At 35.2% G+C, this 18,345-nt stretch overlaps 1 protein-coding gene across 2 annotated transcripts in view; it reads left to right on the top strand.

The window, feature by feature from the left end:
- Window positions 1–11,408, top strand: part of FGF12 (fibroblast growth factor 12) — a 592,491-nt gene extending 581,083 nt beyond the window's left edge. For both annotated transcript variants that reach the window (XM_054482314.2, XM_054482313.2), the window contains one exon: window positions 6,711–11,408. In XM_054482314.2, coding sequence (XP_054338289.1) covers window positions 6,711–6,829 — 119 coding nt within the window. In that variant the 3' untranslated portion in view covers window positions 6,830–11,408. The remainder of the gene's footprint in view (window positions 1–6,710) is intronic.
- The last annotated feature ends 6,937 nt before the right edge of the window (window positions 11,409–18,345 follow it).

Raw genomic sequence — 18,345 nt, 5'->3', positions numbered from 1 at the left:
GTGCTTTGATTTGAAGAAAGAGTACGGAAGAACCAAAAAGAAATGCTTCCTCTTCAAAACATGATCGTATTTTACCATTTGTCCAAAACTATTATGATGACACATGCGTTAGAGGAACAACGATATTTTATCTCAGAAATATCCTGGGGTGGAGAGAAGCAAATATTTCTTTTCCTACTCTATGTACTTGACAAATGAATAGAAAGAGGGCAAGCGGCTTGATCAAGGACAACCCAGAAAAGCCAGATGAAAGGGAAATAATATTGTTTGTTTATCATGCAGGCCTTGCATCTTTAGGACACTGAACATCCTTGAAATTTGGGTTCACTGAAACTGTGTTGGAAAAATAGTATCAAGTGCAATCAGAAAGAAACAAAGTTTAAAATCAGTTTTATATTAAATACTATCTATAACATCATACCTGCTGAAAATAAAATCTGTATCACAAGTGTAGCCCCAAGGTCCTGAGTGAGACACCGTTAACTAGTAACATCCCATATTGTCTAAATTAGAGGATTTGTTTCCAATTTCATATGGGAAGTGCCACTGAATCTGAGTTTTTGTGAAACAGGATTGGGGAACTGGGAAGACAAGAAAGATAGGGAGTTTCTATTTGTTTGTTTTGTTTTCACATTATTTCCAGTCCAGAAATTACTGCTTATCATAAGAACTACAATATCAGATTTGGTTCTCATAGCTGAAGTAGGCTCCAGTGCATAACACAGAGGAAACAGGAAAAAAAATTTTGAAGAAAAAAAAGAGATTTAAAAAAATTCTAGCACCTCCTAAAGCAAGGTAAATCTATTCCTGGTGAAATAATGTTGCTCATTATAACAGAAAGAGATGGAAAAAGTCCCTCTTGAAATACATTGCACTTCGAGCTACTACAAATCAAGGGACTAGGAATCTTTCTGGTTAATAACAAGGATCTGATTATTAGGAAGAGAGAAACTTAATCTGGCATGGGATAAGAATAATTTGAGAACCACAGTTTAGAGTTGTAGAATTTATGTAGCTATTGAAGGTCTGAGCCTAGACAGTTCTCTGGACATACTTGTTAAAGGTTTCCCCTAATTGCTTAATAGTATGTGATTAGAAATTAATAGCAGAACTACAAATTCTAGTACTGATATTTATATAAGATCATGAATAAATTTTACTATAAAGTACATATGATTCCCATTTTCCATGTGGTATTACTAATTCTCCATACTTGTTCATAGCCAAAAGGCCAGAAGCAATGACATTAGTAATTCTTAATTTATTTTTTGTTTGTTTAGGCTTCTTAAGCTCCCCCTAAAACAAAAGAACATGTTTTAGATTGCCCAAATGAACCTCACCTTTCAATTGCATTCAGAATTATGGTACTTGGAATGGGTATATTAGATAAGCAGTGGGCCTTATACACATAGTGGGTCTTCAGCTAGATTTATTCCTACGAAATTGTGATTGTGTTTGCAAAGCACCAGAACAACTCATAAAAGTTTCAAATGCTGCCAGCCATTGCTTACAGAGTTCATTCAGTGAGATTCAATTTGAATGATTTTTCTTGACTATACTGACTAGTTGTATCCATATCATGTAAACCTAGACATTTTTCTACGTAAAGGAATTAATAGATTTCTCTTTATACACTCATGTCGGATGGACATTAACTCTTCATTTGCTATCATATCACTTAATTAACTAAGTATATTAACTCTTCATTTGCTATCATATTGAGGCTGATATATATGATATTCAGGGTTTAAATTTTCTGGCCTGGAATTCAGCAAGCTCTGACACAAATTAGCCTTATCCTTCTTATTCGTCATCACCTCCCTATTTTACCCAGTCCTGTAGTGTTTATTTTTGCACTTATGTCTCATCTGAATTAGGACTAGCTACACTGTACGTGCTCAGTGGCTACATATGGCTAAATGGATGCTATACTAGGTAGCACAGTCCTAGAATATTTTCATCAGATTCCTCTATCCTTTTCCTCACCCTGTACCTCCTCAGTTATATCTCAACTCTCTCTTCCTTAATACAGTTCTAAAACTAATATTTTTTATTATTGGGGAATTGCTGGCTCTTCCTATGCAAATAGAACACCTCTGGCTTTAATAGTCACTTCTTATACTCAGGACAATTCGGGATAAGTTGTTTGTTTGTTTGCTTTTTAATTGTGGTAAAATATGATAATACAAAATTTACCAATTTAATAATTTTTAAGTATATGTTTCATTGCCGTTAAGTACATTCACATTGTTGTGCAAACATCACCATCATCCAACTCCAGAACTTTTTCATCTTCCCCAACTGAAACTCTGTACTCATTAAATATGAAATCCCCATTCTTCTCCAGCCCCTGGAAAGTACAGTTCTATTTTTTGCCTCTGTGAACTTGACTACTCTAGGTATCTCACATAAGTGGAATCAATATTTGGCTCCTTGTAAATATTTCAAGGAGCTTATTTCACCTAGCACAATTTCTTCAAGGTTCATTCATGTTGTAGTATGTGTCAGAATTTTGTTTTTAAGGCTGAATAATATTTCATTATATGTATAGGCCACATTATATTTACCTATTCATTTGTCAGTGGACATTTTGGTGCTTCCATCTTTTGGCTACAGTGAATAATCCTTCTATGGACATGGATGTACAGATAGATGCTGGGGTCCCTGCTTTCATTTATTTTGAGGGTCCACCTACAGGTAGAATTGCTGGATCATATGGTACATCCGTATTTAATTTTTTGAGGAATCACCATTTCATTTTCCACAGTGGCTGAACCATTTTACATTTAAGTAGCAATGAATAAGGGTATCAATTTCTCCACATACTCACCAACTCTTGTTACTTTCTTTTTTGATTTTTTTTATAACAGCCATACATTTTCTTTTGTTACCATTTCTGAATGACTTTAGGAATATTTAGTGAAGTTAAGGCCAACTTAAATCTTGATTAACATACAGACATAAGAATTCAAACACTGATATGTCAGTCATTTTACATTCTTTATTGGATAAATTACGGTATTTCTGATTTTATTCAAAACTCTTAACTAGGACCTTGAAACCCTACATATTCATCCTGGCCCTGCCACTACTCACTATCTGACTTTATGGAAGTGGCTTAATTTCTTTTATATTTAAAAAATAGGGGTGATAATTTCTCACCTACTATATTCACTGGGTTATAATTGTAAAATGTAGTTAATCAATTGAAAATTGCTTTGAATACTCTGAAATGACAGTTTTGTTCAAGGAATTATCATTGAGGCTGCTATATACATCATGGTGATTTTCGTTTACATTTTGCACGTATAATGCACTTTAGAGAACACTTACGCCTTGTTTCCTTCCTCAATTTTGTTTCGTTATTTACCATGTACATTCAGAATAGCAGTCATTAAGTGTTAATGCGACTATGGATGGTAATAAGGCAGTTATATTACTGAAGGGAGGTACTTTATTCTTTCTTCGCTTTCTAATTGGATTATGGTCTTTTAATTACGTTGTAATTCAGAAATTAGATTGAGACTTATTCTCCTTGATTTGTCAGCTTCTTAGATATATTACTGAATCCTAGGTCCTGTAAATAACAATGAAAATTAATGCTCAAGAAATCACATTTAATCTATTGCTTTGACCAAGGTTTTGCTCTCTGTATTTGTATTTGCATGCAGTTTCTAGAATAACTTTAGTTTGCTTTCTCCGAACATCTTTTTATTTTGGTTAACAGAAGTATAGAAATTCAAATACCTATTTGATTTATTGAGGAGGAGGGCAGTTTTTATCAGTGAACTGGAAAACCTACCTTTTACTTGTCATTTTCTAACTGTGACATGAACTAGGTTTTCAAAACCCTTAATTTTATTACTCCATTTAGTGCAAAGATTGGGAAATTAGAAATTGAGTTGTATGAGAAAAAGAGCAAATTTTACAACTTTCTGTGGCACTGGTGACCTTTGGGCTTTTTGAAACACTGTATATTTTCAGATGTCAATTTGCAATACCTCTCAATATAAGGATGGCCAGCAGGGTTAAATTACTGGAAAAGTTATCTGCAGCAGTAATTATAACAGTAACATTGTGTGTTGACACAAATGAAGTATTTTATGTGCAAGTGAGAAACAGAAAAAAAAAAAAAAAAAAAAAGATAAAAGTCCAAGCGAATGTTTTGGGTAGAATCTGTGGCATAAAAAAACTAAAAAGGAAATTGCAACTCTAAGAAACTCAGCTTAAAAAATGATAAAAATATACACTTTAGGCCGGGCGCGGTGGCTCACGCCTGTAATCCCAGCACTTTGGGAGGTCGAGGCGGGTGGATCACGATGTGAGGAGATCGAGACCATCCTGGCTAACACAGTGAAACCCCGTCTCTACTAAAAATATAAAAAGTAGCCGGGCGTGGTGGCGGGTGCCTGTAGTCCCAGCTACTTGGGAGGCTGAGACCGGAGAATGGCGTGAACCCGGGAGGCGGAGTTTGCAGTGAGCCGAGATAGCGCCAAGGGGCACTCCAGCCTGGGCTATAGAGCGAGACTCCGTCTCAAAAAAAAAAAAAAAAAAAACAAGATAAAAATATACACTTTAATGAAAATTACAAAATTTATTCCTCAAGTATCCCCAGATGAAGCTTAAGGATTTGCAAGTCAAAATATATTATTTTTAAAAAAGGAGATTTTTGTAAATTCATTGCGATTCTGATTTAGCAATCTGTGGTGTGACCTGCAGATGTGTACGTTTTCACAGCTGATTAGGTGACAGAGTTGGGAAGAACTATTTTATGGTATCATATGAATAGCATTCCAGCTGAATCACTTCGTTGCTTCTTGCGTTCCCCTGTGCGTTGAGCAGTTTTATGTAAATGATTGTGTTTTGCACAAATAAAAAACTATGCTTTAATTTTAGAGTTTTTAATTTTTTTATAATAGAAAGAGAGGTAGGCGCCATTAGACTTAGGGAACTTCAAGATTCTGGCAAGATATTCCCTAAGGATCTTATATTTGTTGAAACAGAAAAAGAAGAAGAAAGACAAACTTGAATGACTTACTTGTGTCATTTGAAAATTATATGATCTACTGCCTGAGCTGGTTTCCTCTGTATACTCTGTTACTTCAGCCAAGGGCATTTAGTCCTTTGGGGATGTTGGAAGAGCCATCAGTGCAGTAATTGAAATATTTTTAAATCTCATTAAAATATATGTGGCTAATTTACATCACAGCCTTAACACACATATTTTATACATATATTTTCTGCTACTCAGAGTGTAGTCTGGGTTTTATCAGCATCAACATCACCTGAGATCTATTTAAAATGGAGACTCTCGAGCTCACTACAATCCTTCTGATTCATAATCTGCATTTTAACAATATTCCTAGGTGATTCACATGTACGGTAACATTTAAGAAGTTCTGTAATAGAATATGTTGGAAGAAATCTGTCTCCTCATCGCTGAACCAGTCTCAGGAGACTCTCACTTGTATTCTAAATTTTGTTTTAGTCTAGTTTTGGATTTAGAATACTTTCAACCAAAACAATTTATTTCTATATTCTCTGAAGATCTGTTATTCAAAATGCTCACAAAGAAATCAGCTCCTTAATTTTCATAAACATTTTTTGGTACTTGCTATATGCAAGGCATTTAATCTTCATAAACGTGCTATTTTTCATTTAAGAAAATGTGTCCAAATTAACAAGGCTAGGAGATGGCTGAGTCAGGGTGTGGAACCGGGTAGCGTGCTTCGCAAATCAGTAACCACTCAAAGTTCAAGGGAGGAAACTATTTGATGTTGGAAGTAACATTCAAATTATCAAACCTTTGTAATGATGATTCAATAGGTGGAGATACCTGTTTGTTCCTAAGCCGAGGATAAAAGTAACTCCTGATATTTACATGAGACATATCATATACTTTTATCTAGTCACATTTGTCTACTTCACAACAGTATAATGAAGCTGAATTAATGTATTTTGTAAGAATAACTTGAATAATTTGAAAACCTCATTCTTTCTAAACAATTATCTAGGAATAGCCATGATGGCTCACAGATGACTGAACTTTACAGCCAGACAAAACAATAGAGGAGAAAAGAACTGTTGATATAGATGTGAACTGAAGTCTCATGCTTGCATAATCACATTCCCTATTGATGAATAACTAAAAAGTCACAGACTGTGTTTCTTACTTTAGGTAAATCTAGGGCAGTCGGGGAAATTGCTTCATCTTTTTTCCTTTTCTCTGTCTTCCCTTATTTTTTTTACATAGGATGCCCTGGAAATGGCAATAAATATTTCAGTTTGATACATTATATTTCCTATGGTAGGGTAAAGATTAGCAACATGTAAATAAATATTTTTTTACCTATCCAAATTAGACTGCAGATTAAGGACCAAAAAGTGAAATATTTCCCATGTCTCCTCTCACCCTGGATGAAAATCCTGTTTTCTAGGTTAGGAAACTATAAAGATTCAAGCCTTATCTATGAGAGAACAGAAACAACTTAAATGTCTGTAGTTCAAGAAAAGTTTAAAAGGTTGTGACTGAAAGAACTGAAAGAAAATTATGTGTATTCACTGAATATATTATCAAGTTAAAACTGTTATTTTATAATGAGAAGAGCTTGTGATGAGAGTGAAGAATATTGTAAAATAAAATTTGAAAAGCTTATTGAAGGAAATTTATGTCCACTGTCATAAGTACTTTTTGTTATTTTGCCTTTCAGTGTGTATGTACAGAGAACCATCACTACATGAAATTGGAGAAAAACAAGGGCGTTCAAGGAAAAGTTCTGGAACACCAACCATGAATGGAGGCAAAGTTGTGAATCAAGATTCAACATAGCTGAGAACTCTCCCCTTCTTCCCTCTCTCATCCCTTCCCCTTCTCTTCCTTCCCATTTACCCATTTCCTTCCAGTAAATCCACCCAAGGAGAGGAAAATAAAATGACAACGCAAGACCTAGTGGCTAAGATTCTGCACTCAAAATCTTCCTTTGTGTAGGACAAGAAAATTGAACCAAAGCTTGCTTGTTGCAATGTGGTAGAAAATTCATGTGCACAAAAATTAGCACACTTAAAAGCAAAGGAAAAAATAAATCAGAACTCCACAAATATTAAATTAAACTGTATTGTTATTAGTAGAAGGCTAATTGTAATGAAGACATTAATAAAGATGAAATAAAATTATTACTTTAAAGGAAAGGATTTGGAGAATTGAACTCACAAACTGATGTTATATACTAAATAGCTTAAACTCATGATAATGCTGCGATGTGTGGTTTTGCTTGATTTTGTATTTTATTTGGGCATCTGGAATTGACACACCATTACATTCTGTTTGCAGGATTTTTTTTGTAACCGTGAAATTGAACATTTCCAAATTATAAACTATTTTAACACCTATAAAATATATAGCCAGGAACCATTTATCATCAAGAAAAGTGTAAGAAATTATTTTTGAGATGTAATTTAAGATTGTTTTATGTAAAAGGAAAGTCTTGTATGGCATCGAATAGCCTTAACGAATTTCTTTCACAAAAATAATTTCAAATTATCCTAGAGTATAACATTTTTATCAAAGATATTATTTCAGGAGTTCTTTTTTTTTTCTTTTAGTAATTTAGCAAAAACATTACTGTTCTAATGCTGAAGTGACTTTTGGGAATTCTTTGCCAGTGCCATGTCCAGGTGGTGAGGTATAAGTTACTTGCTCTTAGCATTTGGTCTGATTTTTTTGCTTTGTGGACACCTTTGAGAGTATAAGTGCATGTTTTAGAAAGCTTTGTACCCTGTCTTGCGGCAGGAAAGAAAGAACAGGGGTTTTACATAAGGAAATAAGTCCTAGGAAATTAGTCAACGCAAATTGCATTTGCCTTTATACCTTTCCACAGTCTTATATTATTTTTTAAACTCTGCCATGAAATTTGGAGAGATGACTGTGAAATTCCTAACTTACTATCTTACAAAGCCAGTAGCTAATCTGTTGCTTTATGTATGATCCTCATTTACAAGTCCAGTTTGCAATTCGTTTGTTTCCTAGAACACAGAAGGGTACCAGTAATACACTAAATTTTCAAGGGTTGTAGAGAAATAATATGGAATTAGCAGCTATGACTCCAACAGACAGGATTGTGTTGTGTGAGCAGCTTAAAGTAGCAAAAAAGAACTCAGTGTAAGAGAAGGCACATACATAGTTAAGAATACTATTTTTAAAAATCAAGGAAGAAATAAATGTTATACAATTTGCATTGGAATAAATAGATCTATTTAGTCCTACAAATCAGGAGTGGTGTAGAGACATCCAAATTTAAAGAAAAAAAACCACACAAAACAGAATGTTAAAAAATGTATGCAGATTTATGGATATTATCAATGAGAAGACATAGCATGTAACTTCTCCTATATCTCTACTGTCCAGCATGTATTGTTCCAAATATGACTCCCTAAAATATATACACTTTGCAGAAGCTCTAGGCCCTCACCTCAAACCTTGCCATTGGTTGCCGTATTTCAAGGTCAGTATAGTTTCCCTCACTTTACACAATCATTATTCTTCAATAGTGGACCATATCCTTCACCAGGTATCCTGTTTATGTTAACTAGAGGTTAGCAGAAAATGAAATGAAGGAATTTACCTAAGCAGTTGGAAAGAACAAATGTTATGCATCTAGGCAAAGATTTTGAAGACACTTTTGCAAGAGATATTTGTTTAACCAAAATATTTGGAAAGTAACAAATAAAGACATTTAAATTTTCTAACAACGGACTTGCTCTTCTAGGAAAAGAATACCCTTGGGGGAAAAATATAACTCTAGCTGTATTTCTTCTTGTCACTCTTGATTCAACTTGATTATAAATACACCTGTCACTACCAGAACCAAAAAAAAAAAAAACAAAATCCCAAACACAAAGCTTATTTTATTTGAAAAAAATAAAAAAGAAACTTCAACACTATGGGACACTGGCTCTTTTAGCATGAAATGACTTGAGCTTTTGTGGTGATACACACACATACACACTCATCAGTAAAACAGTGGTTTCATAAATAACACAATTGATGAAAATCATAAAAATCAGTTACAATGATGATTTCATGACAGAATATATTTAATTAAGTTGGTTATGAAAAAATAGAGAGATGAATCACTAACAAAATTCCTCCCTCTATTTTCAGTGGCTATTCATCATTTATCATCTAGACTCACATTTGTCTCCTTCCTGATAGCAGTTAAGAAAAAATTCTAACCATACAATTTGTATATTGTTTTTCACTGTATTATGTTAAGCAAATGTTCACTGCAGTAAAATGTTTTGGGAATTAGCTTTGTCTTATTTCCAGTTTAGTTCAGAGAATTAATTGGAAACCTCATTTCTTTTACACATAAACCTGACAAAAAATGTAGCTCAGAGCAAAGGGTGAATGTTTGCTTAACTGCTGCTTACTTCTCAAGTACATGAAACCTTTAATAGAATATGCCAGTATTCACTGAGTTTTTTAAAATATTACCATGTATAAACATAATATCCAACTTCATCCAAAAATATGATTGAGTTTAAGTACTTTGTTTTTCAAGCTTATTTCAAGTATAATAATTCTTTGATTTTCATTGTTCTGATTTCTGGGTCTTCAATTCATTCGTCACTTTTCCTTTTTAAGTAAAATAAGCTTTTTTTTTTTTTTTTTTTGAGTTGCATTGGGATTTTTCCCAGGAAAAATATGGCTTTTAGTAATGTTTTGCAATTGGCTACGTGGATATAAATTAAGATATGTTTATCCTGAGTTCTTATTGGAATATGTTTCAAAATCAACGAGCTTAAGAATGAAAACAAAACTTTTGAGAGTCTCACAAAATAGCTTTCTGGTCAATATACCTTACTTGATTTTTAAGCTCGCAGAATAAAGTATAGAAACAAATGGAGCTGAAGTTCCATTTGCTAATTCAGAGACTTTTGTGCTTCTGCAAATTGGAGGGCAGCAAGCCATCCTATTCTCATAGCAATAGTTTTGGCTTTGAAATTTACGTACAAATTTAATAGCACATTTTTAGCCATTATGGATTGGCGCAATAAAGAGATAGCAATGTAATGCAATGTGATGCTTTATGGGCCTCATTCTAATTCAGAAAGCTTGTTTAAAAGAACTAAGACTCTTCTGTTTAATAAAATAGCAACAATCTAATATCTAGATTGGTGGTCCTGCGGTGCTACTAGTGGTAGATGAGAGTATTAAGACAAGAGTAAGGACAAGGAAAGACTTTAAAGGTTGCATATTGAAAAGTTTGGAATTCCTAATTTGGGAGCACTGATTTCTTGGTGAAGAAGTAAGTATGACTACATTGCCAGTAATTTTTTTAAAACATAGACCCAGAAATAGCAAATCTATTTCACCCTCATACCTTAGTCTACAAGGCCTTGCTCTTGAGAAGGTTTTCCATGATATTGCTTAATTTCATCTGCACAAGATGAGACACAAACATAAAAATTCCCTGCTCATTTTAATACCATAAAAGGCTGAGGTTATTTCTCTGTCATAAAATTGTAAATAGCATTTTTTAAGTCAAAATTACATTTAAAACAGTGGATTGTTCTACAAATATATATGTGTATATATACATATGCTTCTGAAATAAGGATATATTATATAGAGTTTTTATTTGATTTGCGGTCTTTAGTCATAGGTAATCAAAAATAAAGAGATTTGAATGCAAAACTTTATACATTAATGTACATTTCTAATGATGGTACAAATTGCCACTTTATAATAAAAAAGAAACAGGTGGGAATAATAATCAAAGCACATGTTCCTTCAGTACTTTGGTGATTTTTAATCCCCCTTGTGATGCACAGGAAATTATTTTTTAGTTACAAAAAGTTATCTTAGAAATCTATACTTCCCAATACAGATTTCATAAGTCATATCAAATTGAGAATTTGTGGTGAAAGAACAGGAAAAGGATGCTAGAAGCTGATCTTTATTTTTCAGGATTTTTCCTGGAGCCCAAGTTAAAAATTCAATACTTAAATCTAAGTTAAGTGAAAATTAATAATGTTCAGAAATGATGTATTGAGCTTTAGTAACAGACAGAAGCAAAAATAAGAATATTTAACATTATGATAATAGCCTTAAAATAATGTAATAAAAATTGCATCATTAAATGTTCTATTAGTTGGAAAGAATGAGCTGATGTTTCTTTGTCTTTGCTCCAAGTACAATTTAAAGACAATGACATTCATTTTACTCAAAATTGTTCAAAAAGTCTAAAACATACTCCCATGACTAGAATTGGTATTAGCTCCAATACAAGGTTAAATGTTACAATCTTGAAATTATTGACACTGAAATGTTTAGTAAACATGTTGTATGAGAAACTAAACAAATTAATGTTTCATTTTTCCATTAAAGCACAGATTATTCAAATCATTGTTTTCTGAGCTCAGATTTGTAAAATGTTTATACATCATTACCCTCCTGGAATTAAAAACAATTAAAATCCTGAGATGCTCATGCACGTAGACGAAATACTGGCACTTTTTTTTAAACATTAAACTTCTTTGAGAAGTCCACCTTTTTTTTTTTTAGTGTGTTTATCCTATATTGCTGAAAAAGTGCTGTGTCTTAAGAAAAAGATCAAAAATTGATTTACAGATGGGAAAGATGTCTAATTTTGTTGAAGAGTTGAAAGAAAAGTAAATGTTTCTTTGTAATTATATAGCTACTTGTCTCAACCTGACATGTTGCTTTCAAGGATTAAGAACTAAAGTATGTTCGTTTATTCTTTCATTCATAACATACCAACTAGAGTCTCAGTTGAGTTTAGGCAACAAAAACTAAATCGCAATCTCGAAGCAACAACAACAACAACAAAGGCAGACACATAAATAAACAAATAATGCAATACCTAAAAGTATGTGCTATGATAGATGCAAAAAAGATTTTGTATGCCACTGAGGAGGCAACGAACGCATCGTCAGGGATTAGAGGAAAGACAGCGATTGAAAAAGAACCGATACTTGCTGAGTGATAAAAGGGAGACGACAAAGGCCTCTCAAGTAGAGGAAATCATTTGAATGAAAGATATGGATACTTGCAAAACAGGGCTTAGTTGGGAAGAATGTTCAGAAAAGGAGGTGGAAGAAAAACTGAGTTGACATCAATAAAAATGAAAAGTTACTCAAAGGTTTTCAATACAGCCTTTGTATTTGTTTGAACATCTATATCTGCTAGGATGCTTCTGGTTGCTCAGATAGAATCCCCAAACCAAACTGGCGCTTCATCTCGAATATCTAGGTACGCAGCATCACCATCGAGGCTTACTTTGTAGTTCTCTCAGCTCTGTCCACCTCCATGTATAACTTCTCCCTTAGAGGCAGAAGTTCCTTTAGAAGTTTCAGAACCTGCATGCTTATATCATCTATTCTCTATTAGAATCCCCTAGACAATATCTTACAGTTCATTGACCTGATTTAGATCATCTGTCCACACTTTAGTGACTGACCATGGCCAGAAACTTGAGATAGGTTGACTAGTGTAAGTCAACCAAGACCTGGAGGTTGGATTGTCCCCCAAGATACAAGTCTGCATGGTTGAGGGGTAAATATTTGAATGAAATTCAGATCCCTTTTATCAAGAGGAAATGTAAATGAAGAGCAAAAAGTAGCAAATCTCCATTACTAACGAAGAGATGTATTTTCTGTCACAAGTCATTGGATATTCTAAAAATCCGCAGAGAAATGCAAATATTGATTAATTAAAGCTACTGCCATAAACCATAAGAACAAACAACAACATTGACAATTCAATTCCCTAAGCATTATTAAGTGACTGCTATGAAGAAGGCACTGTGCAGGTCACTGATGAAGAGATAAACAGCTGCAATTTTAAAGAAAAGTGGAACATTTGACAATAACTTAATATATCTGATATGTTCAATGCTTTTAGATGACTCTCATGGAGGGGGTTAGAAAATGCAGCTTGCTTATTCTAGATCAGAGGTTCCTATCATACCTACTTTTATTCATACCCATGCAAGCACTGCTAGGATTAGGCCATTAGAAAATGCTGCATTTCAAAATCACCTGCAACAACCGTGCATGTCTTTCTTTCTTTTTTTTCTTTTTTTTTGAAATGGAGTCTCACTCTGTTGTCCAGGCTGGAGTGCAGTGGCGCGATCTCGGCTCACTGCAAGCTCCGCCTCCCGGGTTCACGCCATTCTCCTGCCTCAGCCTCCCGAGTAGCTGGGACTACAGGCGCCCGCCACCACGCCCGGCTAATTTTTTGGATTTTTAGTAGAGACGGGGCTTCACCGTGTTAGCCAGGATCGTCTCAATCTCCTGACTTCGCGATCCGCTCACCTCGACCTCCCAAAGTGTTGGGATTACAGGCACCCCACCTCGCCTGGCCGCGTGCCTTTCTTGAATCTCTTCTACAGAACATAGCACGTGTTTTGAACACTTTGGATGACACTAAGTGCATTAACAATCCAAACTACCCTATTCCATTTGTGAGAAGTATTGGTTTTATATTTATACTGGCATCAAAACCTTGGGTTACCATCTTTCAAAAAAAGTCTTGATTTTGCACTGATTTTCAGGTTTGTTTTTTTGAGAGGATTGAATACATTTTATTTAAAAGTAGTGTGCATCTTCTGAGCACATACTTTCACAATTGTTTTTCTTACGAGTATAAAATAATATTGCTGTTGTCATATTATTTTTCTAATTCTTTTTGACAACCTTATCTGAAAGACAACGTATCTTAATTTCTGTGCTATGTCTCTTATATATTATACCTACTTGTGTATTAACCTTGCCTACCCATTGCAATTTGCTGTCTTGAAAAATATGTCCCTGATCCAGAGAGGCACACAAAGACATACACAAGAAGAACATTGCAGGAGGAGTATTTAACATATGAATTGCATGTCAGTCATGCTATGACTTGTCTCTAACGTCATTTTCCTTGCCTGTTTCATCTTTTTGTTTCTTATATGCATTTTCGGTTGTACCACTGCTTCATTGACTGACTTAACTCTGAATTTGTTTATGATATTTTTCCCTAGTGTTTTGAGTAACTATTTTCTATGCTGACCGCTTCACCTCATAAACATACCCTCATAATAGATCTGATTGGCACTTTACCTTTACAACCAAGAAAATAGTGGCTAAATTAAACTGGAAGGTTGTGGGTTTGTTTGCTTTTTTTTTTTTTCTGTAATGATAAGCCTGAATACAGGCATTCCACATGTTATTTGGACCATTCAAAGACATCAGGACCGAAGTCTCTGCAATTCAATGTACTTTTTCTTCGAAGTACCATTTGTTCACAGTCCAAAATGGCTGCTCTAGTTGTAGGTGTCATGTTCACATCTAGGACACAGGAAACAGGAAGACAGGGAGGTAGAAATATGTGGTACCTCTACCATGGAAGCATCTTTTCCAGAAACCCCCAGCATATGTCTCACTGGCCAGAACTGGAGGCTCATGGGTAAGGAAGAAAAAGGAATTGAAATTGGGTAAGGAATTAGGCACTTAAATCACAAAATGTGAACTGCCCTCCAGGTTTGTACTGGGCATATTCACAGCCTCTTCCATTGTCTAGTACATCCTCCTGCTGCAGGTACTAAAACCAACCGGCTATAAGGTCTAGGTTAACGACGTTTTTGTGGTCCAGGATACTTGTTTCTCTGGCAAGTTGAGCCACTGTCATTTCTGATCTCCTGTACGACAACGGAAGTAACTAACCTACATGCTGTCTGGGTGGTCCCTATAAGAAATCAAAGAGAGGCACACTGGATGTATGAGGAGATGAGTTCTTTCTTTCAACACTATGGATTAGAAGAGCAATATTCTCTAAATCGTGTACCAAGAAAACTTGGTCATATCACCCTAGAATGATAAAGCATAGATGCTACTACTGTACCATATCTAATTCACTAGGAGAATGATCATCACAACACCCCAATTTGGGGGTCTCACTGAATTAGAAACTTGCCCACACTACTAGCAGATGACCTGTGCTGGGACATCTCAGCCCAAAGGTGAACTAATCATGGAATTATGGACAAGAGTGATATGAATCTGCTTTACTAACTCACTCTCCATCTGAAATGCTAGAGCTATTTCTAACCTGGCTCGAAACAAGTGACTGTGACCTGTTAGAATATAGCCAGCATAATTGTCCATGGACCTGGAGATGGCCACACATGTCTCTGATACAGAGTATATAGTTATCTGGAACTTGGTTCTAAAAGCAGGAATTGGAGGGATTAGCTCTCCCTACTTCCTCACTGTTTCCCCCATCCAAAACTCAGCACATCATTGCCTCTATAGTTAGGGCCTAGGTTCCGGTCAAGCGTACGTATCCTTCTTCCAGATGGAGGAGTCTAAGAGGCATCTCATGAAGAACGCATAAAATGGTTTCATTTTCATGATTTCGTTTCTTCAAGGAAATAAAAGTAATTGATTATTTCAGTATCTATGTAGTTATCGTATGTTGTTCCTATTTAGATTTCATTACTATTCTTGCTTAGGATATATTCATTGGTTTGTAACCTCAACTGCATATTAGAATTACCTGACAACTTCTAAAAAATATACTGAGGCTTAGGCCCCATTCCTAGAAATCCTGATGAAATCAGTTTGGAGTAAAGACAGGTGATTCTTTCTTGCAGATTTGAGAATCACTCTACTGAATGAACCCTTAATAAACCGTAGTTAACATTTATGGAGTGCCTAGTCAAGGCTGGTTGAAGTCGACTTTCCAGAGAAATTTTAAGTTGTAAATATGCCTGAGAGTTAATAGCAGGGGATATTAGATGCTAAGTTTCTGCAATGTCCCTGCCATATTTCAGCATCATGCCTAATCTCCTAGAGGTGTTGTAGTGATATATTTAAAGATTTCTTGATATGGAGCTTGGCCTTATATTAAGATGTTGCCTGAATATTCAGAGTTGATTCAAGGACAACTTCTTCTGTCTGAATCCAGAGAAATACTTGTTTAAGCAATCACATTATGTGAGTGCTTACTTCATGAACAAAATATTTGGATCTGAATTAGGTTAATAAATATGGCCACTGTCTTGAAATGGTAGCTCCTCAAATTATTAAAAGCATATATTTTAAATCTGGACCTTTACAAAAATAAAGTTATATTTTTTGCTTCTGCTGTAATGGTTCACAATGCTACTTTATTTAGTAGTGTGAACATGTTAAGACAGACTTCTCTGTCACTTGGAAAGGAGTTCACTTTCCCCTGACAATACAGTCCTGGCTATGAATGTCTCTCAACTCATGAGTAGTCAGATTTATTCTCTTGCATCTGAGCACCCATTCTCAGGACAAAATTAAATTACAATAGCTTTTTTCACACTTTTACTCAGAGCACACTGTCTCCTGCAACCAAAACTGTCACACTTGTGTTTTATTTTTTTCTTTGCCTAGCACTACACTCTAAAAACAAAGAGGTAACATATGACTCTTCCTCAATTATGTGTACACTGACTGAACCCATCATAAGAAAGAAAACAAAAATCTGTGTCTCCTCCAGAAAGCTAGAAAGCTAGGTAATTCAATAGTGAGTGTTTCTGTATTTTACTATTTAAGTCCATGTACCCTATATTTCTCTAGTCCTTGCCCTTATTCTTTCCAGCAGACACACAACTTGTCTCATAAAATTCCTTGACTTGCTCCAAAAATAAGGGAGGGGAAGTCAGAAATTCACTATAGGTTACTCTGAGTTTCATTGCTTAGAACCTGCTGGATGCAAGCAGCATATATCAAAAGAAGATATCTGGTTACCGGGTCACTTTCTCTGCCTTTGTCAGAATGTATGCAACTCTCCTCAGGAAAAACCTAGAGAAATTTGCCTCATACTTCCTATTTTTCCCTAGAAGCATGCTGGAAATTGGGTCAGATCTAGTATTGTGGTCAATTTTATGCGTCAACTTGACTGCGCCACAGGGTTCCCAAATATAAACATTCTTTCTGTGTGTGTCTGTGAGGATGTTTCCAGATGAGATTAACATTTGAGTTAGCAGTGCCAGTAAAGTAGATTGTCTTCTTCAACGTGGGTGTCCATCATCCAATCTGTTGAAAGCTTGAATAGGACACAAAAGTGGAGGAAGGAGGAATTTACCCCTTTTGGCTTCCTGCCTGTCTCCTTGAGCTGGGACACAGGTCTTCTCTTCCCCTGACTGGGATTTGCACCATCAGCTCTCTGGCCTTTGAACCTGGACTAGAATTACACCACCGGTTTTCCTGGATCTCTAGATGGCAGATGGCAGATCACGAGACTTTTCAGCCCCCACAATTGTATGAGCTAATTCCTCATAATAAACCTCCCCTCTCCTCCATATGTGTGTGTGTGTGTGTGTGTGTGTGTGTGTGCGCGCGTGCGTGTGTATCCTATTAGTTCTATTTCTTTGAAGAATCCTGACTAATATACCTAGTATGACCCCAGTGGGGTTGATGCCACTTTAGCCATTATTGACTACCTCCCTATATGATGACAGGCTTTTTCAATGGCTTTCCTAGTAATATGCGCCTCTGGCACAGGGTCAGAACCCCCCTGCCATTTAACTCTGAATTCAATCCTGAAACAATGCAATCCAGCTGTTCCCACTTTCTTATTCTTTATCTCAGCAATACCCTAGAGGGCTGGGACAAGGTATTTTGTAAAGTAGTAGGAAGTAATATCTATGAAGTTAGAAAAACTGTCCTCTAAATCTAGTTGCTGTAGGATCTTGAACAATTTATTTCTCTTCTAAATCTCTGTTTCCTCATTGTAAGACACAGACAGTTTTCAAAGCAGGGATTAATTTGATTGTCTAATCTTCCTTTTCCACCCTAAAAAACTGTGTCTTTTAATAGATGTGATTTGACCATTTGCATTTGATGTAATTCTTGGTATGTTTGGATTTAGGTTTACTGTTTCATTACTTGTTTTCTGTTAGTTATTTCTGTTTTTTCATTTCTCTGTTTCCTGACTTCTTTTTTGTTATTTCACAAAGGATTACAATATATGTATTTAACTTTTTACAGTCTACTTAGAATTAATACTTTACCACTTTTGGCTGAATGTAGAAAGCTTACTACCATTTAGATCACTTTAGCTTCCCATTTATGTCATGATTATATACATACATTGAAATCTCATTTGACAATGTTATAATTTCTGCTTTCAACTCCCACACACTACTTAGGGAAAAAATCTATTATACTTACCCAAACATTTGCCATTTTCATTGTTGCTTCTTTGTATTTATTTATTTATTTTTTAAAGACAAAGCTCGCTCTGCTCTGTTGCACTGCAGTGGCACATTCTCGGCTCACTGCAACCTCTGCCTACCAGGTTCAAGTGAT

Source organism: Pongo pygmaeus, chromosome 2, assembly GCF_028885625.2.
Source record: "Pongo pygmaeus isolate AG05252 chromosome 2, NHGRI_mPonPyg2-v2.0_pri, whole genome shotgun sequence".
Classification (NCBI taxonomy): Eukaryota; Metazoa; Chordata; class Mammalia; order Primates; family Hominidae; genus Pongo; species Pongo pygmaeus.
Note: the sequence above shows the minus strand (reverse complement) of the source record. Positions and strands in the feature narration are given on the sequence as shown.